Here is a 27736-nt window from a genome sequence, read left to right on the forward strand (position 1 = left end):
ACGCTGGCTAGCGCGCAGGCTCGCATCCGGGCGGCCCCGGGCTTTTGCAAGCGGCGCGGCGGGCCTGCGAGCTGGTGCAGCAGCCGCTTCCTCGACCTCCTTATCGCTGTCGGCGGCCGGCCGGGTCAGGCCCGGCCCGCGCGGGGGGCAGGCGGCGGCTGCCTCAGGCGGAGGCGGAGGTGCGGCGGAGGGTGGGGGCCGCTGCCTTCGCAGGAGCCCGGGCCGGCCCGCGCCTTTGCACCGTGCTCCATGCATCCGGAGCCCGCCCCGCCCCCGAACAGCAACAGCCCCGAGCTTCCCCTCAGCGGCGGCAGCACCACCAGCGGCAGCCGCCGGAGCCGCCGCCGCAGCGGGGACGGAGAGCCCCCGGGGTCGCCGCCACCGCCAGCCGCCGTCACCTACCCGGACTGGATCGGTCAGAGTTACTCCGAGGTGATGAGCCTCAACGAGCACTCGATGCAGGCGCTGTCCTGGCGCAAGCTCTACTTGAGCCGCGCCAAGCTCAAAGCCTCCAGCCGGACCTCTGCTCTGCTCTCCGGCTTCGCCATGGTGAGCTCGGCCGCCCTACCCTGCCCCCTCTCCTGTCCTGGACGCTCCCGCCCGCAGCCCCGACGGGGCCCGCAGGGAGCAGGCCGGGCGGGCCGGGCGGACTGGGGGTGCGGGGAAGATCTGGGAGAAAGGTGTCGTGGACGCTGAAGGGGGCCAGAGGTACTGGATCCGAGGAGAGGTGGGCGACAAGCGACATCTGGTGTGGGAGATTGGGTGTCAGACAAATGTCCAGGGTTGGGGGGCTCAGATGCCTTCAGTTGGGCAACTTTGATGCAGCAAGTGGAGAGAAACAGCAGGATCTTTGAAGTAGATGTGTAAGAAGACAGTCCCACTTATGTTCAGGGGCAAAGGAAGGACATAAAGGGTCTGATCTCCGTGGGAGTAGATGTCAGGAGGTGGGGAGGAGTCGGACCCCTGAGCTGTTTTTCTTGTGACCCCACACTTGAGGCCAAAAGGTATTGGGCACGTCCTTTTATCACCTAGTAGAGGGGATTTCCTGACACTTTCTCCCACTGCATTTTCCGAGAGCCTCACCCTAGGGTTTTGACAACCACTCTCCACCCTCAGTTTCTTCTCCAGAAACTTGCCACTGAGTCACGGGGTGTGGGGGAGGAGGGTGGGACATGTTCCCCTTGAATGGGCTTTCAACTGATGGGGGTGGGGGCAGACATCCTTTCCTCTTCCCATGCCAGGCTGGGCTGGAGTGAGAAACAGACCTCTGAGGGGTGGGCTGCGTGAGGCTGCAGGTTGGTCAGAGAATTGCTCCTAAGGGTGCCTTCAGGCCTGGAGTCTTCCCCAGCAGGGCCTGCAGAACAATTCATGATGATCACTGTGTGACACCAGCCTGTGTGAGTGGGGTCTGCCCTCCTCTTCTCCCAAGGTCTCTAGCCCAGAGCGCTCATGTCTCCCCAGTGAGTGAGCTAAGCCCTTGGCCTTGAGGGAGGGAGTGGCTGCACCCTCGTGTTTTCTTGGGAGTGTGTCTGGTACTCTCCCTGTGTTCTACAAACAAGTGGGCCAACGCAGCCTGAACTTTTTAGAAGGCCTGAGCGAGCCCAGAGCACACTGGGCCTCAGTGAAAAAGCCAGGTGATGGGGGTTGGGGAAGAGCTCTCCTAGCTTGCCCCTTGCAGCCTATGTGACCTCAGACACATTTCTCTCTGGATCTTGATTTCTGAATCAGTAAATGAAGGCTGCTGCTTAAAAGTATCTCTGACTTTAAGAATTAAATTGAGGAAGCCCTTGAGAGGGGATGAGAGAATCTGTGTTTGTGTAAAGGAGTGGCACAGTAGTTTTTGGTTTAGGTCATATGGTGGAATTCTGTTCTGTCAGTCCCAAATCCTTAGAGCCTAGTCTCTGCCTTTGCCTGAAGAATCTCTTAAGACTAGCTGACCGTTTACCAATCACTCACCCTGTACTAAGCATTGTTTAGGTCCCCTAAACTTTCACACTAACTCCTCAAGCATCCTTTGAGGTGGTTTTGCCACAGGACCTTCCCAAGGCCATACAGCTAGTCTGCTAGAGCGGGATTTGAACCTGAGTCTGCTGGCAGCCAGAACTACCTTGGGCACTTAGGCCTTTTGTGGCATATGGAGTTCTGATCAGTGTCCAGCCAGGGACATGTTCGGACCACGTCTCCTAGGAAATAAGAGAGCAGGAAAGCTAAGCAAAATAAAATGTTACAGTTTGGGGGCGGGGAGTGACACCATTAGCTTTTCACAGCTGTGCTCTGGGTTGAAGATGGTGGCGCACCTGTTCCCCTTTTTCTTGGGGTCATAAATGCATAGCTGCCCAGGCCCCTTCCCACTCCAAGAGAAGTGAGGATCTGATGGGTGGCACTTCCCTGCCCTCTGGAGTCCTCTTTGTCCTCGAGAAGCCAGCCTCCTAATCAGATGGCACCTTCCTCTTCCTCCTGCTAAAAAACACTGCAGGAAGTCAGGAAGCGGGGATAGGCAGTGGCATTGGGTGGGCCTTGGCTCACCCAGAGTGTATCTTGGGGACCTTTATTTTCCCTGGCCAGGGTGGAGAAGGCTTCCTGACTCCGCAGATGAACTCCCCAAAGTTCCTCTGGCAGGGAGGGGCTGAACCCCATCACAGCCTCCATTCTGGGGAGGCAGTTATAAGAGGGTAACTGCATTTGCTGTGAGTGTAAATCTGTGGGAGAAAGGGAGTTGGGGGGGGACAGACAGATCCGAGAGGCAGGCAGGTCTGCCTGTGCCCCACCCCCCACGACAGACACCCATCCTTGCGAGTGAGCCTCTGAGAGGAAGGGGTGCCACACGACCCAGCACCGTGGAAACAGAGTGAGCGAGTTTCCTGGACTACTCTCCCTTGGCCCATGAGTCAGCACACCCAACTTCCTGCCCCCAGAGGGCTTCCTTCCTAGAGACCTGGAAAACCAGAGAGGCACTGATGTGACCTCTGATCTCTAAGGGTGGGAGAGTTGGCAAGGCTGCCAGGCTCACAGGTTCAGCAGGTGAGATTGAGGGAGGGTCTCCCACGAGCCTGGAGGGGATTGAGAGACTCGCTGCTCGGCGCAAAGGCCTGGCCGGGTGCCCTGATGTGCTGGCGAGATAGGCTGTGGGATCTCAGATGAGCAGCTCTCTGCTCTGGAGCCAGTTTTGTCATGTGGACAAAGGGGAGACATACCCACATTCCTGCTGTGCCATGGACTTGCGTGAGGATTCATTATGAGTCCCGATTGGGCCCACAAGAGGTGGAGGAATTTTCAGGATCTGATCGTACACACCTTAGCTGGACCCTCTAGTCTGCAGACAAGAGTCCCACTCCTGACGGCATTCTAGAAACAACAGGCCTTTGCTGGGCTCAGCATCCAGACTCCAAAACCAGGGGCACTTGATGTAGCATATGGTTAGCATCCTGCAGGTGCTTCTTGAGCCACAGGTACCCTCGTGGGCTATGACTCGGGTCATCTATGCCTCAGTTTATCTCTGTGAGAGGCAGCCCCCTTGGCCCGACCCCGTGTTGTGCAGGACCGTGGTGAGCCCACTGGCAGTCTTGGTTTGCTGGGGAGGACAGGCTGTAACGTTAGCCTAAGCAGAAGATAATTGGGAAGGTCAGCCTGCTGCCGTAAACAAAATGCTTTCCACGACCTGGGATCAATTATTTTTGGATTATCTGCCTCCTCAAGTTCTCTGCCCGCCAGCACCCTTTTGTTCCCAGGTTCCAGAGCGGCTTCAGAAGTTGCTTGGAATTTCTGTGAAAATTAGTTGGAGGGAAGAGCTGAAATCATAAGACATTGAGCCTGTGGGATATGTTCAGAGTTCAGGGGGCATGGAGATGAGTGAGAAATTGCTGTTTCTACTCCCAGGGCTAATTACGAATAGTAATCATTGCTTTTGTTGATTGGGCTCTTGCCATAGGCCAGACATTGTGCTAAGTGTTTTTACTTGTACCGTCTCTTGTGATCTTCACACAGCCTGGTGAGGGTAGGTGCTTGTCCCAGCTGAAAAACTTGCCCGAAGTTACTTGGCTGGTGAGCTGCAGAGCCCTTGACCCTGGTGTGGCCCCATTGCTGTGGAATTGGACTTACCAGAGTGGGAGGAGGACAGAGCTGGGAGGCTTCAGTATGACCAAGCAAAGAACGAGGACTGAAGCCAGACAACTTGAGTTCAAATTCCGGCTCTACCACTTAAAACCCCGAGATCCTAGGAAAGTTATTTAATGTCTCTGGGCCTTGGGGCTTCTTTACCTGTAAAATGGGGATAATAGTAGTATCTACCTCATAGGCTTGGTGTGAGGATTCATTGAGTTAGTATCTGCAAAGCCCTTAGAATGTACCTGGCCCAGGTTTTCAGGAATCTAGCTCACCCTTGTTCTCATGGGACTGCTTTAAAAGGTTAACTCATTTAGATTCCAGCTAAACCTTGAAGTGGTAGAGTTAGGGCTTGAGGAAGAGCCCTCTGATCAGAGGAAGGATTGGGAACAAAGTTATAAAGATGAGAAATTTAGGGTCTCAGGTAGAGGCAGCGGGGCTGGTGTAGCTGGAGTTGAGGGTGTCTAAGGAGTAGATGAGAAAGGTGAATCTGGTCAGGGAAGATGTTATAGGGAGGGCCTTGACTGACTGTTTCAAAAGTCTGAATTCTTACGTAGGCAGTAAGGAGTCGTGCAAGGTTTTAAAGGGGAAGAGTTGTGTGATGAATTCTAGAATAATCTTGATGATGTTGATGATGTTACTCTTTACTAACTTCCAGGCATGAGCCTGGACCCTTTTCTTTCATTCTTATTTAATCCTTAGTTCAACTCTTAAAGATATGTACTATAGATAGAAAAACTAAGGTTTGGGGCAACCTGGGTGGCTTAGTTGGTTAAGCATCTAAATTCAGCTCAGGTCATGATGGGGGACGGGGTGAGAGGGGTGCTCTGTGCTCAGTGAGGCATCTGCTTCTCCCTCTCTCTCTGCCCCTCCTCCTGCTCGTGCTCTCTCTGTCTCTCTTTCAAATAAATAAATACAATCTAAAAACAAAAACAAAAGCTAAGGGGCGCCTGGGTGGTGCAGTCGGTTGAGCGTCTGTCTTCAGCTCGGGTCGTGATCCCGGGGTCCTGGGATTGAGACCTGAGTAGGGCTCCCTGCTCATTGGAGTCTGCTTCTCCCTCTCCCTCTCCCTGCCACTCCCCCTGCTTGTGTTCTCTCTCTTCCTCTCTGTCAAATAAATAAGATCTTTAAAACAAAACAAAACAAAACAAAACAAAAAACCCGAAGCTAAAAAAAACCTAAGTCTCATAGAAACATAGAGGTTAAGATACCCAGCTAGTAGAATTCAAGAACTGGTGGGTCTGACTTGGAACCATTTCTACTTAACCGCCCTCTGGCTACTGTAGCTGGTTGATAGCTGGGCCTTTGAATCCTTCCAGATGTGGGGTTTTGCACTCCAGGCTGTTTATAAATGGAGCTCCTTGCCTAGCTGAGAAGCCTTTTGTAAAACTTAACAAGTGCCTGTCATGAATTTCTGGATTTTTCAGCTGGGAACCCTGTTGAGTTCTGCTGGTTGTTGGGTTCAGGGCTGGCAAAGGAGAACTCTAGGGTTTCTCAAGGTGGCATGATGGAAATCAGTGTTTGGAGTTGGGGTGGGGTCCCTTGGAGAAGTAAAACTGAGAAGGTTGTAAACAAAAGCCACCAGGTTTCTCTGTAATGGGACTTGAAGGTAGCCTTTCATAAATTTTATTTTATTTTTTTATTTTTTTAAAGATTTTATTTATTTGACAGAGAGAGAGACAGCGAGAGAGGGAACACAAGCAGGGGGAGTGGGAGAGGGAGAAGCAGGCTTCCTGCTGAGCAGGGACCCCGATGTGGGGCTCGATCCCAGGACCCTGGGATCATGACCTGAGCCGAAGGCAGACGCTTAACCAACTGAGCCACCCAGGCATCCTTCAGTTCTGCCATTTTAGCTGGAAAACAGCCGCAGAGGATAGGGAAATGAATGGGTTTGGTTGCGTGTCAATAAAACTTTATTTACAAAAACTGCAGTCTAGAGGCCACGGTTTGCCAGCCCCTGGTCTAAGCAGCAGCCAAATTTTTGAGTGCATACCCCTCAAAAAAAAATGTTAGTCGTAGGCTCAGTATCGGTATCCTTATGAATGAGATATGCCTTAATATGATACGTATATTACAAACACATAAAAATACAAAATTAAAAAGTTGAAAGGAGGAGCTAAATAGTAAATGAATGTCATCGGAGGTTCTAATGTGGTCTTCCGGATGGATCGCCGAGGATGGTCCACCAGAGATGTCAGAGACATGGGGCTGAAATACCTGAAGATCGGGTCTTACCTTCATTTATTTCTTCCAGTAATGTTTTGACCCCTAGAGGGACAAGCCCCAGTGCTGAATGCTGGGGAAACAGAGGGAAATAAGAGTAGAGTGGGGGAAACAAGTCGTGTGATTCCGTCTTTAGGACATGTTTGGTGAGTGCGGTGGTGGGGGAGCGGGGATGGAAGGACACTTATCACAGTCTGAAAATACTTATTTGCCTAAATGTTCAGGGCCTGCCATCCTCCCTGGGGCCAGGATTTTGCCCTCCTACTTCCTGCGCTCTCTCCAGCGGAGCCTCAAGATCCTTCAAGCACATAGTAAGCTCTCAATACCTATTTCCCACCAATGGGTGAGTGGTCCCGGCCTCACCTGGGAGGCCCCAGAGTGGGGATGACTTGGAAGGTAAAACCTGAGGACATTGGAATTAGAAAGCCTACGCCTGTCCTCCCCAGAACCTGCAGGTTCAAACCGTTTGGCTTATGAGGTAAATTTGGTGACTTGCAACCAGCATTTTTTTTTTTTTTAATGAAATAAGAACCTAACAAAAGAGCAGCGTGCATTGCTTGTTGTACGGGTAGGCTCTATCAGCGTCCTTTAAGGAGAAGTATTGTTTGGGGAAACTTTTGTTTCTTTTATAAATGTTTATCTATTTGTAGAATATTTGGAGTACTGGACTGTAGTGGTCAAAAGAGTTTGTAAACCACTAGACTAGGCCTCGATCATCTCTTAATAGATGGTTTGCATTTGAGGTAGGGCCGGCAGGCTCAGACAGCTCCAGGTGACCCTGGGTGACTGCTTGGCGGCCCTAGTGTTCCAGGCCGCGGCCACCCACCCTCCTAGAAGAGTGAACAGTGAAGCCCAGGCTTGGAAAAAGGACAGTTGGATCTCCCAACTGTGGACGCTGGGGTCGGGCCAGGCATGGGAGGGCTGCCTCCGAAGGGCCTGGACTTCCAGGCGCCAGGTGGCAGGGGTCTCCATGGAGCCCAGCAGGACCGAGGAGAGGTGGTTGGCATTCGGGCATAGCAGGCAAATGCCTGGCAAGACCAGCCAGGCCTCACCCTGTGCAGAATCACGTGGTCCTCTTCTTGGCTCATGCTTAAAAATTGGCATCCCAGTGGCCCCTGTGCAGGGTCCATGGACCAGTGTGCGGTGAGGCTGGCAGTCTCTCATCCTTCCTGTCCCTTTAGGCCCCATGTGACCAGGTTCAAGCAGGCCCTTGGCTGGCTGGGAGCTGTTTATTTTGGGTTAACAGGCCCAGCACTCTGGCTATATTTACCTTGCGAAGCTGCTTGCAATCTGATCTGATCCGATCTCTCTGGGACTCAGCTGGGGCCCTGGGAGTTGCCTGCCAGATTCCGCAAGGCCCCCTTGACTTTACTCTCCCTATCTGTGGGGGGATTTCCCAAGAGGGAAGCATTCTGGAAAAAACAGTGGCTCGTATTCCCATGAATGGTTTTTATCAGGATCCAAGACGCGTGCCATCTGTTCATTCTCCATGTTATACCTTTCTGCAGCCCCATGGTGCTGAACTTGGTCCCCGGGGTGGCAACGGTACATACAGCCAGCTGGTATGGTCAAAGTCCCAGGAATTGTCGGGGCTGGTGGTGAGGGTGATGGCGTTTCTTCCAGAGCTTGGCAGCCGGGCCTTTCCTCTTCTTTGGAGTGCCCAGCGTTTCCCCAGCTTAAGACCTTAGGGAGGGCTGGTGGGTTCTGGTGTCTCCAGGCCGAATATATGCCAGTAGCTATGATTCCTGGTCCTGGATCCTGTGAGTGTGACACATGGTATGGAAAAGATGGTCTCTGTCCTGCCGAGGTAGCCATCTGGCCCAGTGTGGTTTGGGGCACACTTGCTCCTTAAGCCCCAGGTTTGGAGCTGGGGCAGACCAGGCCCAGAGTGGGGATCTGACCTCGTCACCCACCCCAGAGGGCAGAACCTTGGCTCGTGGGGTCCATACTCTCCAGCCTGAGCTGACTGTGTCCAGGGGTTATTCTTTCTTTTTTTAAAATTTTATTTATTTAAGCAATTTCTACACCCAACGTGGGCCTCGAACTCATGACCCCGAGGTCAAGAGCTGCATTTTCTACCACCTGAGCCGGCCAGACGCCCCTGGGCTCTTTCTCTTCTGCTTCAAGCCCCCTGCTTTTCTTTTCAACTAAAATTGATTGAGCACCTCCTGTGGTCTGGCCCTGTGTTAAATGCTTACATGTCAAGACCTCATCCATCAGTCTCCTCAGCGACTGTCTTAGTCTGTCTGGGCTGCTGTAACAGACGGACAGACTGGGTGGCTTATAAACAGCAGACATTTATTTCCTCACAGTTCTGAAGGCTGAAAGTCCAAGATCAAGGTCTCCGCAGATTCAGAATCTGTTGAGGGACTGGCTTCCTGACTCACAGCTGCTGTCTACTCAGTGTGCCCTCCCGTCCCAGGAGGGGCAAGGGGCTCTCCGGGCTCTCTTTTTAAGGGCACCAATCCTGCTTGGAGGGCTCCATCCTCGTGTCCTAATCACCTCCCAGAGGCCCCACCTCCTAAGACCATCACGTTGGGGGTTAGGTTTTCAAGGTGTGAATTTAGAGGGAACATAAACATTCGATGTGTAGCAGCATCCATGTGGGAAAAGCACTCCTATCATCCCCGGGCTTTAGAGCCAAGAGGACTTGAGTTCAGAGCTCCCACTTAGTAGCAGTTCTTACAACCTCTGGGACAGCTGATCTCACCTCTCTGAGACTGTTTCCTCATTTGTAAAAGAATAATAATGATGTTGCTCATAATCATTGACACTTTATTAAGCTTACTATATGCCAGGTCCTGTTCTAAAGGCTTTGTATTCTTTAGCTCATTGAATGCTTGTAAAAACCATAAATAGGCCCTTATTTTATAGATGTGATACAGAGAGGTTGAAATACCTGTCCAGGGTCACCTAGCAGCTTTGTTAAGTGGAGGAACCAATTCATTCTTCCCGGCTACGTAGAGGGGGAGACATCATCTGTTCTGTAAGGGAACAGAGTAGTTACCTATGTATGTTCCCCCCAGTGCTCAGCTCAGGGCTTGATGTACCTAATGGGTGTGGACATTTCCAGTGAGTGAATAAAATTAGCCAGGGGACCTGGGGCAGCCAAGCAGCGGGCTCTCCTGCTTGTCCCTTCTTTGGTTTCAGGTTCCGGGGCAACAGGCCAAAACAGGAAGAGGAAGTGCTGGGTGGGGTGGGGAGGTGGTAGCAGGAGGCACGCATTGCTGGAGGGTGCCCCACTTTTCCAGCGTGGGCAGCAGGCCTGGTGACAGAGACCAGGGGGTCTTGGGATGTGTCCCTTAACTCATTGTGCCCTGGTGGCCTGCCCTCACCTGTGTGTACTAAGAAGTCTCAGGATTGGCATTAGGCCACCAGTGATCTTATTATTTTTTGTTTTGTTTTTTAAGATTTTATTTATTTATTTGACAGAGAGAGAGACAGCGAGAGAGGGAACACAAGCAGGGGGAGTGGGAGAGGGAGAAGCAGGCTTCCCGCTGAGCAGGGAGCCCGATGCGGGGCTCGATCCCAGGACCCTGGGATCGTGACCTGAGCCGAAGGCAGACACTTAACCAATTGAGCCACCCAGGCATTCCAACACCAGTGATCTTAAAAAAAGAGTTGAAATCCTGATGGCACTGCCCCAGGTTTATAGGAGTTTGAGAACTCCTGGGCTGAACTGTTCATATGGTCATCAGTTGTGGCAAGTGTAGGGCAAGAGTCTGTGAATCTCGTTGAAATTGTCTGAAAAGTCCTGTGAATATATATATATATATATATATATACCTGGATGTTCTGAGGAGGGTATCCATTATTTTCACCAGATTCTCAAAGGTGTCAGACCCCACATCAGCTCTACCCCGTGACCTTCATCTCGCCATGTGTCCTCCTTTTACAGATAAGAGGGGAGGGTTTCGACCAAGGTCAAACAAGGAAGCAGGGGTGGTTCTGGAGCCAGGACTCAGGCCCCCAGTTTGGCCTTGCTGTTCTGTCATTCCAAGTGTACCTCTCCAGCAGGAGGGTAGAAATCCCAGAGGATTCCATGTAGAGGTAGTAGGTTTGGAGATGAGGTTTCTAAGCTGAAAAATAATAATAAAGCTCCCTTTTATTGAGTGTTTACTCTGTGCCAGGCGCTAAGTATTTTACATGGACCTAAGTATCTTACAAACAACTTAGTCCTCACAACAATCCTCTGATCATGTACCGTTATTCCCATTTTACAGATAAGGAAACCGAGGCCCAGAAAGTTGAAGGAGCTTGCCAGAGTCATATAGCCGAAGAAAGGGCAGAGGAGTCAAGGTTCAAAGCCAGGCAGCATGGCTCTAGAGCCCGTGCCCCCAACCACTGCCCCACACTGCCTTTCCAGGCCAAAGGCGTGGTACAGAGAGGTACAAGAAATGAAAGCAAACAGGACCAGGCATTCGGGCAGGAGAGCTAGTAGGGAAAGAAAGAGCCCAGCCCTTCCCCAGGAATAAGGAGGGGTCAGGGTAGGCTGGTATGGGGCGAGGGGATACATCTCAGCATTGGACACCCCCCCGCCCCGAGCCTGGTACATATAGAGCAAACACTTTATGAAGGGTCAGTATGCTTAATGGTATTGTCATTGGCGCTTGCTGGCCCAGTCCCTCCAGCCCGGGCAGGCAGACCCTGGCAGCGGGCCCACTACCCGCAGATCTGATGACGAGCCGGCTCCTTCACATGGGCATGATTTGCAAGGGCCCAGGTGAGAAGCATCAGGTGGCAGGCCCGGAATGTGCCCCTGATGACCCTGGGTCCACACGTCTCCAGGAACTGGGAAGCAGCTACTGCGTCAGCTGTGGGGCCCGGAGCGGGGGCTAGGGGGGCTGGGGGAGGAGATGGCCCCAGGCTTGCCAGCCACACTGCGGTAGCACTGGGCTCTGTGTCTTCTGGGAAGCTTCTGCGTTCCTTGTTGGTTGGTGCGCTGTGTTCTCAGAAAGGGCCTGGGCCTGACCTGGGAGGGCCTTCATCTCTCTACCCCACCCCTCTCCTTGTCCCTGGAGCAGGGCATGAAGGAGAAGCCTGTGTTTGGGAACAGATGTGGGGCCAGCAGAGAGAGTGGTTAGTGGTTGCTTGCTGCTGCTTTTTTTTTAATGAAACTGTATCATAGTGAAATATACGTCAGACTTACCATCTTAACTGTTTGTGGTGGCTGGGTGTTAGGAGCAGTGGTGACTGTTTGGGAGATGTTTACCATGTACCAGGGACTCTCACTTAACCGTTGAAATAATCCTATGAACTACTGTGATATCTTGCTTTTACAAATAAAGAAGTTGAGGCTCAAGAGAGCTCAGTGATTTTCCCACGGACATGTGGCGAGCAAGTAGCAGAACTGGGATTCAACTCCAGGCAGCCCGGGCTCCAAACCTGCTATCTTCACTAGTACTCTCTCAACCCTGATGAGTGAGTCCTGTTATCCCCACTATATAGATAAGGAAGCTGAGGCTCAGAGAGGCCAGGTGACCGGCCCAACGTCCAGGAGCTTGATGGGGAGCCAGGATTTGAGCGCGGCTCTGTGGGCCGTGACGGTCCTGGCGCTCAGCCCGCCTCTCCCCTACCCCCTAGGTGGCAATGGTGGAGGTGCAGCTGGACGCCGACCACGACTACCCGCCGGGGCTGCTCATCGCCTTCAGCGCCTGCACCACGGTGCTGGTGGCCGTGCACCTGTTCGCGCTCATGATCAGCACCTGCATCCTGCCCAACATCGAGGCGGTGAGCAACGTGCACAACCTCAACTCGGTCAAGGAGTCGCCCCATGAGCGCATGCACCGCCACATCGAGCTAGCCTGGGCCTTCTCCACCGTCATCGGCACGTTGCTTTTCCTGGCCGAGGTCGTGCTGCTCTGCTGGGTCAAGTTCTTGCCCCTCAAGAAGCAGCCGGGGCAGCCCCGGCCCACCAGCAAGCCCACGGCTGGTGGCGCGGTGGCCAGCGTCAACGGCAGCACGGGCGGCATCACCCCGGGCCAGGCCGCCGCCATCGCGTCCACTACCATCATGGTCCCCTTCGGCCTGGTCTTTATCGTCTTTGCCGTCCACTTCTACCGCTCACTGGTCAGCCATAAGACGGACCGACAGTTCCAGGAGCTCAACGAGCTGGCTGAGTTTGCCCGCCTGCAGGACCAGCTGGACCACAGAGGGGATCACCCCCTGACACCCGCCAGCCACTATGCGTAAGCGCTTCTGGGCTCGGGCACGTCAGATCTCTGGCCTTACGCCGCTCCCCACGACCTCGTCCTGCCCCAGCCTCAAGGACAGCCAGCTCAGAGGATTGGGCTTTTGTAAGGGGGCAGAGAGTGGAGGGAAGAGGCTTTTTTTTTTTTTTTTTTTTTAAGAGAAACGACTGCACTTTGAAACTTTCCTCTGAGAGAATAAGCACTTCCTGTTCTTCCAGCTTCGGGTTCACCTCCCGGTAGGAGGCCACCAGTGGGAGCCAGAGTGGGGACAAACGCTCCCTTTGTCCCTCCTCCTCCCTGTGCCCGTGCCACTTGGATGCTTCTTGTCTTTTCTGTCTTGACCTCCCTCCCCGTTCGGTGTCGTGTGTGTGTGTGTGTGTGTGTTTGTGTGCACGCGTGTGTGTGCATGCACGTGTATGTGCACGCACATAAATATACTCATAAGGGACACCTTGTGTGTGTATTTGTTGGGTCTGGACTGCCTGGTATTATTTCTCCTGGTGCCCCAATCAGGTGAGCCTCTAAGCAAAAAAAATTTTTAACGTTTGATTTTGAAAATTTTCAAATCTACAAAAAAGTTGCACGAATAGTAACTGAAATACATAGGCAGTCAATTCGTGTCATTCACAGCAGTTGTGTTCTAGGAATTAGTGGATATCGAGCCATTGCTCCTGTGGGGTTAGGTTCCTGTGAGCCCCTGGTCATGATATTCTGCCAGGCATTCAGTAGGTAACCTTGTTTTATGTGTTTCTGTCTGTTTTTGTTTTGTTTTAATTTTTAAGTAATCTCCGCACACAGCGTGGGGCTCAGACTCACAACCCCGAGATCAAGAGTTATGTGCTCTACCAGTCAGGCGCCCCTATGTGCGTTTCTGTTTAAAGATGCCTTATATAATACACATTGTTGATTCATGAGCAATGAACTCACTTACGGCTAACAGCACAATAACTTGTACCTAAATGAAGCTTTTCCAAGAGGCATTTTCTCCGTAAGGCACATCACTGCCTTCTTTTTAAAGATTTTATTTTTTTTAAAGTAATCTCTACACCCTACGTGGGGCTTGAACTCATAAACCCCGAGACCAAGAGTCGCACGCTCCACTAACTGAGCCAGCCAGGTGCCCAACTGCCTTCTTTTTTAAATAGCAAAATCACTGGGGCGCCTGGCTGGCTCAGTTGGTGGAGCGTGCGACTCTTGATCTCAGAGTCATGTAGTTCAAGCCCCATGTTGGGTATGGAGCCTCCTTAAAATAAAAATTAAAAATAAATTTAAAAAATGGTAAAATCACCGACAAAAGGCACCAAATGTGAAAAATGTGGCCCTAAATGGTGAAAGGACGCTTGTTTAGGAAGGCTGAGACAAGAAGGCAGAGTAGCGCCTGTTTGAACTCAGCAAGTAGGAGATGGGCAAATACTGAAGCTGTGAATGAGGAGGATGAGCTGTGTGTTTCTCTCCCGAGCCCACATGCTTTAGTTGCAGATACTGTCCTTCATGCTTAAATACTTCCTCCTAAAACCAAGGACGTTCTTCTCCCTAACCTTAATTCACTGATCGGATTCAGGAGATTTGACATCGATGCAGTACTATTTAATAGGACGTTCGTGTTCAGTTCTCCACTTGTCCTGATCATGTCCTTTCTAGCCATGATTTTTCCCTTCAGGCTCATGTGTTGCATTCACTTGTCACGTCTCTTTGGTTGCTTTAAATTTGGAGCAGCCTTTTCTTGTCCTTTCTAACATTGACATTTTTGGAGTCCAGGCCTGTGGTTCTGTAGAATGCTACCTCAGTCTGGTTTCCCCCATACTTTCCCGCAGTTACAATCAGGATGTGTGTCTTGGCAGGAATATTTATCTCTGTTTTGCAGATGGCAGAAATTGTTGCCCAGAGAGATTAAGTAATTGGCCAGAATTTGAACCTGGAGAGTCTGGCTCAGAGCCCAGCTCTCACAAAAATCTTACATGCAGATTTTGTCTTTGCTTAAGAAATTGGAAGATCCAGCAGCAGCACTGGTCCCACTTTCTCACAGAGCAACAGTGAGAAGGAGAGGAGTTACAGCCACCCCCTTCCCCAGGAGATGTGTTTGCCACAGTCCCCACCACTCCCTCTTGTCTCACACCAGGCCAGCTTTGTTTAAGTTACTTGCCTGGCCCCCCATGGTCCCAGAAACCCAATACAGAACGTGGTTTTATAAAAACAAAGTCCTCTGACTGAAGTGAAAGTTGGTTGGGGGAAAGTGTGGCCTTAAGTTCTTGTCCTGTGCAAACTTGGACATGCTGATAGCAGCTTTGTGGGCTGAGTGGGGCAGAGGACCTTCCTTTTTTTTCCTATTGTAGCTTCTTGCCTCTATCTTGCATCACACGCACCAGGACTCACCCTCCCCAGTCCCTGGACAGCCCCCTAACTAGGACTGAATAGTGGGGAGCAGGGGCCCCTGTGTGAAACTCTCCATTGCTCCCCAGAGGAAACCTAGCCATCTTCCATGCGTTCCCCTCCCTGCTTCTGCAGAGACCTGAGAGCTGGCTGCAATAATATCCAGCCGGCGACTCTAGTCTTAGGTGTTCCTTCCTAAACTTGCCCCAAGTCAAGAATCACCAGATTGGCTTGTAAAATGTAGATTTCCAAGCCTTTCCCCTGGAAAGTTGGTCTGGGTAGATACAGAATCTGTATTTTTTTTGGGGGGGGGGGGAAGGGGCAGAGGGAGAGGGAGAGAGAATCTTAAGCAGGCTCCATGTCCAGCACAGAGCCCGACATGGGGCTCAATCTCACGACCCTGAGATCATGACCTGAGCCAAAATCAAGAGTTGGACACTCACCCGACTGAGCCACCCAGACGCCCCTAGAATCTGTGTTTTTAACACCTCAGGTGCTCAAACCCAGGCAGCTCATGGAAATGCCAGTAGCTAAAGGACAGTCTCTCTTTCATTTCAGTTTTCTTTGTATTTCAGACACAAACACATTCACAGGTTCCAAATACAACAGTGAAAAGTCGCCCGCCCTCCCCTGTTCCCAGGTTCCCGGTTCTCACCAGTGATATCCATTGTTGCCAGTGTGTTGTGTCCCCATCTAGAGAGATTTCATGCATAAACAAGAACACACCCTACTTTTTCCGGGGGCGGGGGAAGAAAAAAAGGTAGCCTTCTCTATGCTCTAAGAGCAGATAGATCTAAGTTTAAGTACAGTTACTTTGTAGCTTTGTGACTTGTGAGCCTCCCTGAAGCTGCTTCCTCTAAAATGGCAATCATAATAGTAGGCACCCTCAGAAGTTGTTGTAGGGTCATGTGGTGGAGTGGGCGGGGGAGACAGGTGAAGCTGTCAGCACAGGGCCTGTCTCCGAGTGAACGTTCTGTGTCCCCCGAGTGCGCCGGGCTCAGTTTCCTGGTGCGAGAGATCCAGACAGAACCATACCTTTGGGTTAGGCCACGCCCTGCTTAGGATTTCGAAGGCAGACAGGAAATAGTGTTTATGGAGTCTTTACTGTGTGCCAGGCCCTTGCTGAGGCCTTAGTGAACATAACGGAATTGCAGGGTTACACTTCGGTCGTTGGGCTGAAAAGTTCTTTTGTTGAGTGTTCACATTATAGTGTGTTTAGCAGGATCCTCAACCGCTACCCGCTAGTTGCCAGTAATATTTTTCCCTGCCAGTGTGACAACCAGAAATGTCTCTGGACATCGCCAAATGTCCCCAGGGAGGGAGGGGACACAAAATCACTCTTGGATTAGGAACATGCCTTATGTCATCCTCATGTTAACCAAATAACCTGAGTGGCAAGGATCCTCCATGACTGCCCCGTATTTGAGGGGAGGAAACCTAGAGAACAGAGAGGTTGGGTGCCCTACCCGAGAACACACAGCTCCTAAATCACTGCTGCGATTCACACCCAGGCAGTCTGACTGCTGAGCTCGTGTTCCTACCCATTATGTAAGAATCCCTTTTATCTTGAAGAATGTTGTCTAGAATAATGCAGACCTCTTCCCAGATCCCTGCTTCACAACCTCAATACATGTTATTTGTTATTATTCCATCTGTTAGCAAATCCTGAAAAACACCCCTGTGAGATCTCCTAAGTGCCATTTTACAGGCGGGGCAGCTGAGGTCACTTGCTTAGGGTCACAAAGCCAGTAATTCAGGGATTCTGGCCCCAGTTGCACATTAGAATCATCGGGGGAACTTTCTGAAGGCCCAGGCCTCACCCCAGACAGATGAGAGTCTGGGCGTGAGGCCTAGGTGTCCGTAGCTTTTAAAGCTCCCACAGGATCCCAAGGTTGAGCACTCCTGTGTTAGGTTGAGAAGCCAGGGCGGCTCTCAACCCCAAATCTCAGTGGCCAGTGTGACCAGATGCAGGCTCTTCTTTCTCCCCCAGGGTAAATCCATGCAGCCTGCGGGACGTCTTCCCTCTTCACCTGAAGTCCCTCCCAGAGCTGCACCCCCTCCATCCCAATCACACACCACGAGCCCAGGGCCGATGCCACCAGGTTCTCCTTTATACTCTTGCTCTCAGGAATGATGACCAAGAATGAAGCCTGTAACAAGAGGGTCCCCAAAGTCAGCTGGGGAGAGAATAATCCAGTGCTGGGAAGAGTGAGGTGCCCTCAGAGGGTGCCAAGGGTGTGCCCCGAGTCACCACTCAACTCCTACAGAAGCCGCACCGGTTTGAGCAGTTGGGTGACGGGCTTGAATTTCTCCGGAAGCTCTGGGGTGCTCTCTGCGGGGGCAAGGGGCTGGTGGGAGCCGGCGACTCCAAGATGCCATACTAGTGCCCTCTCCTCAAACCCCTGATACCCACACCAGGAGGGGCTGGGGCAAACCACCTTACTCAAGGGTGTTCAGGAGCAAACTGGTCTTCAAGGAAATGAGTTTTGAAGGGAAGGAACCAAGAAGAACCAGCTGGATTGCAGGAAGCAAGAAACCCACCTTCTGCTCCTGCCCCCGAGTTCCTTGGCCAAAGGAGACCCCAAGAGCTGCCTCAACCACATCGGAGGCTGGAGAGCATGCCTGCCCCTCACCTGGCATCAATCTTCCTCTGTCTTCTTGAACATGGCCAAGGCTTCCTCTAGCACGCCATCAGGGTCTAGAATTTTGATCTGGAGGGAAGCAGTAAGGGGTTGGATTGAGGAGCATGGAAGGCCCAGGCTGCCAGCCTTTGGGGTGCTGCCTACTTTGGAGGTGCTGTCTGCCTTGTGGGCTGCTGCCAGTCTCCACGGGGATGCCTGACTGAAAACAAAACCTTGTCTGTTCCCCGGCTGGGCTGGGCTGGGCTGGGCCTGGCCAGGCTGGATGTGGCTGCGGGGGGGGCCGTGTTCTGTCTCTGGGTGTGGCCACAGGGCCCTGCTGGGTGCTGCCTACCTTAGGAATGGGGAACTGGGTGGGCTCAGGGGCCTCATCGCGTCCAAAGTCAATCATTGTGCCACACTTGGCCACGTCGTCCACCCAGAAGCCTTCAAACAGCTGACCGTGGTCCAGGTGGAAAAAACGGCCGGACCCATTCTTCATGCCTCTCTGCCAGTAGCCCTCGTAGCGGTTCCCATTCTCTGGGGAAAAGGACAGGGTCACGTGGGTGCTGGGCACACCTAACCAGACCAGACTACCAGGCTGGCCCCTCCGCACGCCCAGGTTGGACACTGTGCCCACGGGGAAGCCAAAAGGAAACCCAGCTAACGAGAGTGCCCCAGGCTGGGCTGCTCGCGGTCTGGGAGGACTGACCTATACACATCAGAGCCCCGGGGTGGGGTGGGGGCTGGGGTGGGGGTGTCAGTGACTTCCGGAATCAGACCTGGTCCACCTCTCGCCTCCACTACTTACCTGAACTTGGATGAACAACATCATTTCCTATTTGTAAAAAAATCATAGCTAATGATATGAATAGGCAATGTTTTTACAGCACTCACTCTGTGCCTGGTTCTTTGTTGTTTCTGACCTCACTCGCTCCTCCCAAAAACAGTTCTATGAAGGATAACCGACTCCATTTTTTACAGATGGAGCTTGAAAAGCTCAGGGAGTCTGACTGACTTGCTCAAGGTCACAGAGCTAGGATGTGGCAGAGACAAGATTGGAAGCCAAGGTCTGTTCATCCCAGGAGCCCATGCTCTTAATCATGAATTCACTCTCCTGCTCGGCTGCTGCTGCTGGTGGCATAAAAGGAATACTAATAAAGCTAACGCTTCTCAGCTCAGACCCTTACAGCCATGTGATCTTGGGCAAGTCACTTAACCATTTTGTCTCATTTCCTCATTTGTAAAATGGGGATAACAGAAGCACCTACCTCATAGAATTGTTGTGGAGATTAAATAAGTCGATACACGGAAAGGACTTAGAAGAGTACTGGATAAACTCTAGATGAGAGGTCAGCAAACTTTCTCTGTAAAGGGTCAGACAGTATTTTCGGCTTTGTGGGGCACAGGGTCTCTGTCACAGCCATTGCGGCGTGAAAGCAGCCATGGACAATATGTAAATGAATGAGCAAGTCTGGTGTGCCAATAAAACTTTACTTACAAAAACATGTGTTGAGCTGGATTTGTATTTGGTCTAAGGATCGTAGTCTGATGGCACCTGCTACATACAAGTATGAGCTAATAATATTTTGAGCACTTACTATTATGTGTCAGGGACCATGCTCAGCACTTTGCAAACCTCATTTAACTTTCTCAATAACCCTAGTTAAGTTGTATTTTTATCCTTAATTTACAGATGAGAAAACCAAAGCACAGAGAGTTTAAGCAAATTGCCTGAAGGTCACATAGCTAGTAAGAGCTTGATCCAGGATTTGAACCCAGGCAGGCTGGCTTGAGTCAGGCCACTAGAAATGATACACTTGGAGCCCTCACACTATGTGTGGCCACAGTAGGTGCTCACTAAGTGCAGGCTGTTACTAGTAGATGCTCACTGAAAGCAAGCACAGACCTGGGTGCATGGGGGATTGAGAATGACAGACAGAAATGGCTGGTTTAAACCCTCCTCAGCTGACCTAATGCCTCAGTTTGGCCAAATCTCATTGGAAATTGGAGTCTTGAGTTTTCAGGAGACCGAGCTCAGGTTTGTGTCCTCACCAAGAGCACCTACTATGTGCCAGGCACTGGGAAAACAACGGGGAACAAAATAGATGTGCAGTCTAGGTCACAGTCTGGAGAGACAATGACACTAGCTTTATAGAGAGCCTACTATGTGCCAGACCCTGTTCATAGTAGTACCACTTTGTAGGTACTACTATTATTCCCATTTTACAGGTGAGGTAACTGAGGCACGGAGAGGAGGAAACTTGCCCAAGATTATATGCTAAAAAGGAAAGGAAACAGATGCTGAGGATACTGAGGAGAACGTGCATTAGTGGAATGAACAGGGAAGGCCTCTCTGAGAAGGAGACAGTGCAGAGATCTGAAGGATCTTTCTATTGCAGGAAGAGAAAACAGCAGGGCAAAAAGTGTGGGAGGAACTGAAAGAAAATGAGTAAGGCTGAAACCGAGGGTTTCCCAAGGGACATGGGTGGCAGGCACTACTCCAGGACTGCAGACCCTGCAGACCACAGTAAGGGCTCTGAACTCAGAGGGTAGGAGGGAGCTATGGAAAGGTTGAAAGCAGGTTAGTGATAGGGTCCTATGTGTAAAAAGCTCAGGCTGGTTGCTATGTAGAGAATGGATTAAGTCCTGACGCTAAGGCGGTTTACTCACGACTCTGCTCTGCCCAGGAATGTTCTTCCCTAGCTCAGTGCGTATCAGACTCCTCTTCTTTCAGGTCTTCTGTTCAAATGTCACCTCTTCAGGGAGACATTCTCTGACCCTAAGTCTGTCTAAACAGCCCCTGTCCCCAACTCCTTTGTCATTCTCCAACACACCTTCCTATTTTAAAGGGATAGTCCTTAGCACTTTTTTAAAAAAAGATTTTATTTATTTATTTGTCAAAGATAGAGCACAGGCAGGGGGAATGGCAGGCAGTGGGAGAGGGAGAAGCAGACTCCCCGCTGAGCAGGGAGCCCGCCGTGGGGCTCCATCCCAGGACCCTGGGATCACGACCTGAACCGAAGGCAGACGCCCAACCAACCGAGCCACCCAGGCGCCCCTGTCCTTAGCACTTTTGACCTCACAACGAACAAGCTATGTTGACCTTGAGCGAGTGACTTAACCTCTCTGTGCCTCAGTTCATTTTTACGTAAAGGGATGGTCAGAATACCATCTTAGAGAACTATAGTGAGGATTAAATGAGCTCAGTGCGGTGTAAGTGTAGGCTAGAATTATTATGACCATAAGAAAATGTCTTAATTGTTGATGTGTCTAGTTAGGCTCCCCCTTTAGTATAGAAACCCCAGGCGGGCGCGTATCTGGTCCTGTCATTCACCTTAACCGGAGCAGAGCTGGAGTGGGGCTGGGCGGGGAGTGGGCGTGGCCACGCAGGACCAACCGGGGCTGCCCCGAGGGCGTGGCCAGCAGGCCATTGGGGCGGGGCTGGCTGGGGCGGGGCGGGGCTGGCTGGGGCGGGGCGGGGCTGGCTGGGGCGGGGCTGGCTGGGGCGGGGCGGGGCACTTACTCTGACGCAACATGCCCTCCCCATGCGGCTTGTCGTTCAACCACTGGCCCTCGTAGATGTCGCCGTTGCTGTAGTACATGCGGCCCCATCCGCTGCGCAGGTTGCCACACCACTCACCCTCGTAATACTCCTTGGGTCCGAAAAACTGAATCCCATAGCCCTGAAAGCACAAAGGTGTCCGTGTTCACGGCGCCCCCAACCACTAGGAAAGCCACTCCTATCTTCCTTGACACCCAAGCCACACACTTGGACTCCTTCCTTGCTTCCTCCCTCAGCCCTACATCCCAAACTGATGGTCGTGCATTGAAAAAGCTCCCCAGGCTGTCCGTCCCCCTCCACCCCTCTGCTACCACCTTCGTGCAGCCCACCACCATTTCTCCCCTCCTCACTGGTCCTCCTCCTCCACTCTCCCATTCTCCCCTCCGCACGCATCTTCCGTGAAGCAGCTAGAAGGATCTTTACATCGCTCATCTGATCACGTTTGCCCCTTCTCCTCAGCTCTGATTTGACCCTCTTAAAAAGTCGCAGATGCCTCTGAGAATCAGATCAAAGTTATGGATTTCTCCCCAGAAAAATGAACACCACACTCAGCGTCCAACCACAGAGAATCATGGACTCTCCGCAGATCACACCTTAAGGAAGTTGGGTTAAGCAGCCCAAGTTTACTCTTCAAAATCCTGATTCCCCACCTAACTTTCAAGGCCCCCATCTACCCCTCCCCTCACTCCCACCCCCGTGGGCACACACACCTTGCTGTTTGACATATTCTTTGCTACTTCTGACTACTTTGCTACTTCCCCTTCTCCTTTTTTCCCCTCCCTGGTTAACTCTTTGTACCTTTTGGTATTACCTCCTACAGGAAGCCTGCCCTGAATTCTCAATATTCCTGTGGGCTCCCTGGGGAAACCTCTATCCTAACACCATATTGTATGCGAATTGTTTATTTTGGGAATCTCTCTCCCCACTGGCCAATAAACAGTTTGAGCACAGAGATCACGAAATCCTGAGCTCTACCACTCGCCAGCAGTGTGTGACCTTAAGCAAGGCACTTCACCTCTCCGGGCTTGTTTCCTTATCAATAAAATGAGAATGATGATGACGATGACTTCGTGAGTTGGTTGAAGCACCGTATGCCACATTCTGGAGATACCGGGAGGGTTCAGGCATTTCTCGGTTGAGGACATGCCTCTGGCTGGCTTCTACCTCCAGGACCTTCCTGTCTGGTCCTGTGGCCAAGGGTGTGGCCTCTGCTTTCTTGCTCCCACTTTTCCTACCCCCTTCTTGTGCCGGTCCAACAGAAGGGGGATTCTCAGAAAGGAATGCCCAGGGAGAAGAAAGCCAGGAAATGAGTGGGGCAGACAGGGAGGAGACTTGCCCCCCCCCCCCCCAGCCTGGCTGGTTTCTTGTGCCACAGGGCTTCTTGGGCTCCTCCCTGGGCCCTCTCCTCTTGCTTCCTGTTTCCTGGGTTTTGTTCTGAGAAGCCTGGATGATTTCCCACCCCTTCCTTCTCCCACGAACACAGTACTCTTGTCCTCATTCCCTCAACCCTCCTCCTTTTTCTCCCAGGCCTCTCTGACTGCTCCCCCTACACACACACACACACACACACACACACACACACACACAGAGCCCACTTTCAGCCTGGCCCACACCCCATCATGAGCTCAAACAGGTGCACGGCATGATGGGAACCACTCACCGATTTTTTGTCGTCTTTCCACCAGCCAGAGTATACTTTCCTGGGCTTTCCCATCGCTTGGTCAGGAAAGCTGAGGGTGCCATAGCCATCTCGCTTCCCAAACTTCCAGTCTCCCTCATAGATGGCTCCTTTCTTCTTCCAGATCTGTGTTCCTTTTCCTGATGACACACAGATGGGCCGACACTGCAGACATGGCAGCCATGGGGCTGGAGGGGCAGGTCCTGGGTCTGCCTTGGCCTCAGGGGCTCCTAGAAGACTTGGTGACCTTCTCAAGGGCTGAGCCAGGGTCTGTGCCTCCTCTCTAGACCCCCATCACCAGTGAAAACCCCAAGAAAGTTCCATTTCTACAAATAGCAATTCTCCAGCCCTTTGCCCTGAAGCCAGATTGACACTGCAACCCCCAAGTAGAAATCTGCCCCTTCTTCTTTTCTTAATAATAATGAGCTTCATCTCTTAATAATACTCAAAGGTTACACCAGATGGCTAGAGTTTCTAGAAAATGTTCTGCATATTTCTTCAGTTCTCAGAAACACACATGGAGACCTATGTCCTACCACTCCAGCCTCATCTGTGTCTTCCACTCCCAACTTCCAGATTGCCCTCCAACCACTATGGCCTCCATGGAACCCACCAGATATGCTTCTGCCTCAGGGCCTTTGTACCTGCTTGTCCTTTGGCCTGGAATGCTCTTCTCCAAATATTCAGTCACTCCCTACCTCCTCCAAGTCTCTGTTCAAATTTATTTTCTCAATGAGGCCTGCCCTGACCATCCCATATAAAATCACAAGCCTATCCTACCCCCTTACCCTGCTCTGTTTCTTTCCACATCCCTTATCAACTCCTAACATATCAGACAATTCATTTATTTAACATTTATTCTATTGTCTAGCTCTCCATGAGAATGTGCACTCCATGAGGACACAAACTTTGGCCTATTTTGTTCACTGCTCTATTCCCACACTGAAGAACAGTGCCTGGCACGTTGCAGCTGACCAATACATGTTGAACAAAGACATTTGTTGAACAAAGGGATGAATAAAATATTTGTGGAGTACCCATATGGGCTAATTCATGTCTTGGTCCTTAGTAGCTGAGGAACAAATCCAACGTTGTCCCTGTGAGCTTTTTAATCTAGGACGAGTAACTTAACTCCCTGGGCCTCAGGCTCCTCATCTGTAAAACGGGGATGAGAATATCTCATGGGGTTGTACTGATCACTAAATTCATTAACATAAGGAAAACACTTAGAACAGTGCCTGCAAATACAAAAGATGTTACCAATTATTTGTGCGCTTGAGGTAGAGCTCTCACCGGTTTTTCTACCTGTCCTTCTTTTAGTTTTATTTCTTTGGGGGAACCAGCCCCTCCTGAGCTCTCAATCCTGAAGGTTTGCATGGATCTGGCTCCTCCCTCTGGCAACTCTAACCAACCAGCTCGGGCCACTGTGATTGGTTCAGTGAAGGGCATGTGATCCAAGTTGGTTCAATGAGACTGTTTGCTTCTGGGATAAAGGCAAATTTATCCCTTCTTATAAGTTTTGTGTGATTGGACCCCTGGTGTGCCCATTCTCCCTCCTCGCTCTCTCTGCTCTGGGCACACTGGCTTCCAGTCTGTTCCTTGAGCAAGACTTAATTACCACCCCCCCAAATCCTTCCATTCTGATTCCACTATCGAGAAGACATGCCCTTCTGCTGACCTAATCCTTATCCTTGTGTGCTCAGCTCAAACATCACCTCTCTCTGTTTTCATGGCCACTTTCATGTCTCCTCTCTGGTCCCCTTCATATCCTGATGCCACCACTTTTATTTTTATTTTTACTTTTTTGAAGTAAAATAGCCTTGTTTTATTATGTGCAGACTATATATAAACAAACCACCCACTCTGAAAACAGCAGGTTCTGGCTTTTCCCAGGGCCCTCAGAAACCTCTGGGAGACCATTGTTTCCCCAGAGAGGTGTGTGTGTGTGTGTGTGTGTGTGTGTGTGTGTGAGATCTAGCCACATGCTCCTCCTTGCCTAAAACATTAAACCCTGCCTCCAGCTTCTCTGGTCCAGGAGAAGGCATAAGCCACTCACGCAGTCACCATCTTATTCCTCTGCAAGGCATCGAGGAAGGCTTGCCACTCTGTTGGGTAAAAACGCTTATAGACGTTGGTCTTACTCTGAATCTGTTTCGGGGTATCTTGACAGTAATTCTTCTCATCCCGGGCTGAAACAGGGCCCCTGGTTCTCCATCATGTAGTGTATATGGTCCACGAAGTCTTGAGACAGCATGTTTGCTTTGTTTCCTGGGAAGCTGGCCTCCGCCTCCAGGCCACTTAGCACATACAGGCTGATGCCACCACTTTTAGCCATGTGACCCTCAGTAAGTCATTTCCTCTCTCTGAGCCCCAGTTTCCTCCTCTGTAAAGTGGGATATTACTTATTGTGCAGGTTCTCTGTGAGACTGGAGCTCCCTGAGGGTTGGCATCATGCCAGATGCCCAGTAGAGGGCCTGATGTGGACTAGGAGCGCCATAGTGGTTAGCGGAGTGAATGAATGAGCAGTCGGGGGAACCACTGGCCACCCAATCCTTGCCCTGCATGGTGATGACTCTCTTGACTGCTTCCAGTCCGCTTATACCACAGCAACCCCCATTGGCTTGGTCAAAGGTGTGTCTTGAAGAGAGGGGAGGCTGGGTCTGGATTTTCTGACAGGTCCATTTTCTATAGCCTCAGCCCAAACAGCTCTATGTCTCCAGGGTCCTAGGGGAGGCAGGACTCACACCGAAGGAGGGCTCAGAGGGCCATGTCAACCCATAAGTTCATATCACAGGTGGGGCAGCTGAGATCCAGAGAATGGGAGATGGCTTACCCAAAGTCACACACTAGGAGGGGTCAACTTTGGAGTGCTTCTGGATTAGGTAAGTTCTGAGTAGTGGTGATCCCTGCCATGCTCAGCCCTCAAACACTCACAGACCCTTCTGCACAGACCCTGGGCTACACACTTGGTAGATGTCATCTCTTATCCTTACCAATAGGCATTTTCCCATTTTACAGAATGGGACACTGAGGCTCAGAGTGGGGTAATTAGTCACTCAAGGTCATATGTTGGTGGAGCTGAGATTCTGACCCAGGATTCTGGACTCCAAAGTACTTAACTCAGGAAGGCAGGAGAAAAAAGTGGTTAAGAGGCTTAGAATCTGGAATTGTAAGACCTAAGAAGCCATACCATCTTTTTTTAATCAAAACTTGTTTTTCTTGGGGTGCTTGGCTGGCCCAGAAGAGCACGTGACTCTTGATCCCAGGGTCATGAGTTCGAACTCCATGCTGGGTGTAGAAATTACTTAAATAAATAAAACTTTTCTTTAAGATTTCATTTTTAAGGGGCGCCTGGATGGCGGAGTCAGTTAAGTGTCCAACTCTTGATTTTGGCTCAGGTCATGATTTCAGGGCCGTGAGACCCAGCCCCACATCAGCCTCCATCCATGCTTAGTGTGGAGTCCACTTGAGATTCTCTCTCCCTCTCCCTCTGCCCCTCCCGCTCATGCTCTCCCTCTCTCTCTCTGAAATAAATAAATCTTTAAAAAAAAGATTTTATTTTTAAGTAATCTACACCCAACATGGGGCTCAAACTTACAACCCCGAGATCAATAGTCATATGCTCAACTGACTGAGCCAGCCAGGTGCCCCTAAATAAATAAAACTAAAAACAAAAACAAAAACAAAAAACACTCGTTTTTCTTCAGGGCTTAGTTTGTGTCACAAGGAACCCCATGCCATTTGCCAGTTAAAGTTGCAGTTAAAGTGGGACGCCTGGATGGCTCAGTCGGTTAAGTGTCTGCCTTCAGCTCAGGTCATGATCCTAGAGTCCAGGAGTCTGCTTCTCCCTCTCCCTCTGCCCTTCCCTCCTGCTTGTGCTCTCTCTCTCTCTTGCTGTCTCTCAGATAAATAAATAAAATCTTTAAAAAGTTGCAGTTAAAGTTAAAGCCCCAGCTAGTTGTGTGTGTGTGTGTGTGTGTGTGTGTGTGTGTGTGTGTGTGTCCTCCCTAACCCACTGCTGGTCAGACCCCCACGTCAGAGCCGTTTGAATCCCCATTGTGAGCTGGGTTGGGGGGGCACCTGTTCCTCCTGCTAGCCAGCCCCATGTTTAGCCCAGGTCTCAGAGGGTGGGACTGTGCTGGAGTCCCTAGAACCCTGGCTGTGGTTATGGTTGGTATCTCAAGACCACTTTGTCCCCTGCTGGCCCCTGAGGGCTTCACTCATCTGACGTCAGGGCTGAGTTTGGTTCCAGAGCCTCAGCGAGTGGAGACCCCTGGCTGACCCAGGTCAGTGGCATTCACCCCTTGAGAGAGCCTTGGGGACACATCTTATGTCCCCAGTGAGCTCTGCCAGTGACTTCCTTGGCCCCAGTCAGGTCCCAGTCACCCACCATGGTCCCGACTCCACACTAGCCCCCGGGGCCCTGAGGTCCCCCACTCACCGTGCTTCATGTTGTCCTTCCACTCGCCCACATAGCAGTCACCACTGACAGCGTACACCTGGTGCCTCAGGCCGTTCTTTTGGGCTTTCCGGTCCCACCCCTTCCACAGGGGCTCCGACTTTTGCAAGCACTTGGAGATGGGCATGTTGGCTGCTTCTGTGGGGCTAGGGGGTGCTGGCAGAGGGTTAGGGACATCAGGGGCTCAGTGTGCCCCTAGTAGTGCCAGGATCCTGGGGCTCCCTGGGGAGGCGCTTGTCTGAGCCCGAATGACATGAGTCATGTATGTTCTGAGTCCCTGGGCAGATGAGCAAGCAGCCCTTTGAGGGTGACCCTTCTGTGCTGGACTGACCCTTGCCTGTCAGCTCCTTTGCATCTCTAGGGCCCCGCTGAGGTGGGTCTGATGACACAATTGCTTGGGAACCCAGGGAAACCAGTAGAGGAGGGGGGTTTGTGATGGCATCAGAAAGAAGCTTCCCCCCACCAGTGGTTGACAGTCACATATTTAATAACCAGTATGACCAATCAGAGTGGATGCTGGCCCTAAGGCTA

The 27736-nt window shown here is 51.3% G+C and overlaps 2 protein-coding genes across 3 annotated transcripts; one reads left to right on the plus strand and one right to left on the minus strand.

The window, feature by feature from the left end:
- LOC118531174 (calcium release-activated calcium channel protein 1) lies at positions 1 to 19009 on the plus strand. Of its 2 annotated transcripts, XM_036085075.2 has the most exons (3): positions 1 to 549; positions 6549 to 6635; positions 11908 to 19009. In XM_036085075.2, exons 1-3 carry the CDS (start codon positions 250 to 252, stop codon positions 12514 to 12516), a joined length of 996 nt encoding a protein of 331 aa, XP_035940968.1. In that variant the 5' UTR covers positions 1 to 249; the 3' UTR covers positions 12517 to 19009. The 2 variants fall into 2 exon arrangements, with proteins under 2 accessions (XP_035940968.1, XP_035940969.1); XM_036085076.2 differs by lacking the exon at positions 6549 to 6635 and having other exon boundaries at positions 3 to 549.
- Positions 16976 to 27654, minus strand: MORN3 (MORN repeat containing 3). The gene is made up of 5 exons (XM_036085080.2): positions 27188 to 27654; positions 22729 to 22886; positions 21030 to 21189; positions 17859 to 18043; positions 16976 to 17596 (listed from the first exon to the last, which is right to left on the minus strand). The coding sequence occupies exons 1-5, from the start codon at positions 27330 to 27332 to the stop codon at positions 17525 to 17527; spliced, it is 720 nt and encodes a 239-aa protein (XP_035940973.1). The 5' UTR covers positions 27333 to 27654; the 3' UTR covers positions 16976 to 17524.
- Positions 27655 to 27736: the final 82 nt, after the last annotated feature.

Source organism: Halichoerus grypus, chromosome 13 (genome assembly GCF_964656455.1).
Source record: "Halichoerus grypus chromosome 13, mHalGry1.hap1.1, whole genome shotgun sequence".
Taxonomy (NCBI): Eukaryota; Metazoa; Chordata; class Mammalia; order Carnivora; family Phocidae; genus Halichoerus; species Halichoerus grypus.

Excerpts from the sequence above, each read along its gene's own strand:
- MORN3 (XM_036085080.2), bottom strand. The coding sequence starts at position 27,332 with ATGCCCATCTCCAAGTGCTTGCAAAAGTCGGAGCCCCTGTGGAAGGGG. Across the intron at positions 22,887-27,187 it reads GAAGGACAACATGAAGCACG|GAAAAGGAACACAGATCTGG; the intron begins GTGAGTGGGGGA and ends GTGTGTCATCAG. Across the intron at positions 17,597-17,858 it reads CCCAGTTCCCCATTCCTAAG|ATCAAAATTCTAGACCCTGA; the intron begins GTAGGCAGCACC and ends GCTTCCCTCCAG.
- LOC118531174 (XM_036085075.2), top strand. The coding sequence starts at position 250 with ATGCATCCGGAGCCCGCCCCGCCCCCGAACAGCAACAGCCCCGAGCTT. Across the intron at positions 550-6,548 it reads TGCTCTCCGGCTTCGCCATG|GGCCTGCCATCCTCCCTGGG; the intron begins GTGAGCTCGGCC and ends CTAAATGTTCAG. Across the intron at positions 6,636-11,907 it reads CAAGATCCTTCAAGCACATA|GTGGCAATGGTGGAGGTGCA; the intron begins GTAAGCTCTCAA and ends CCTACCCCCTAG.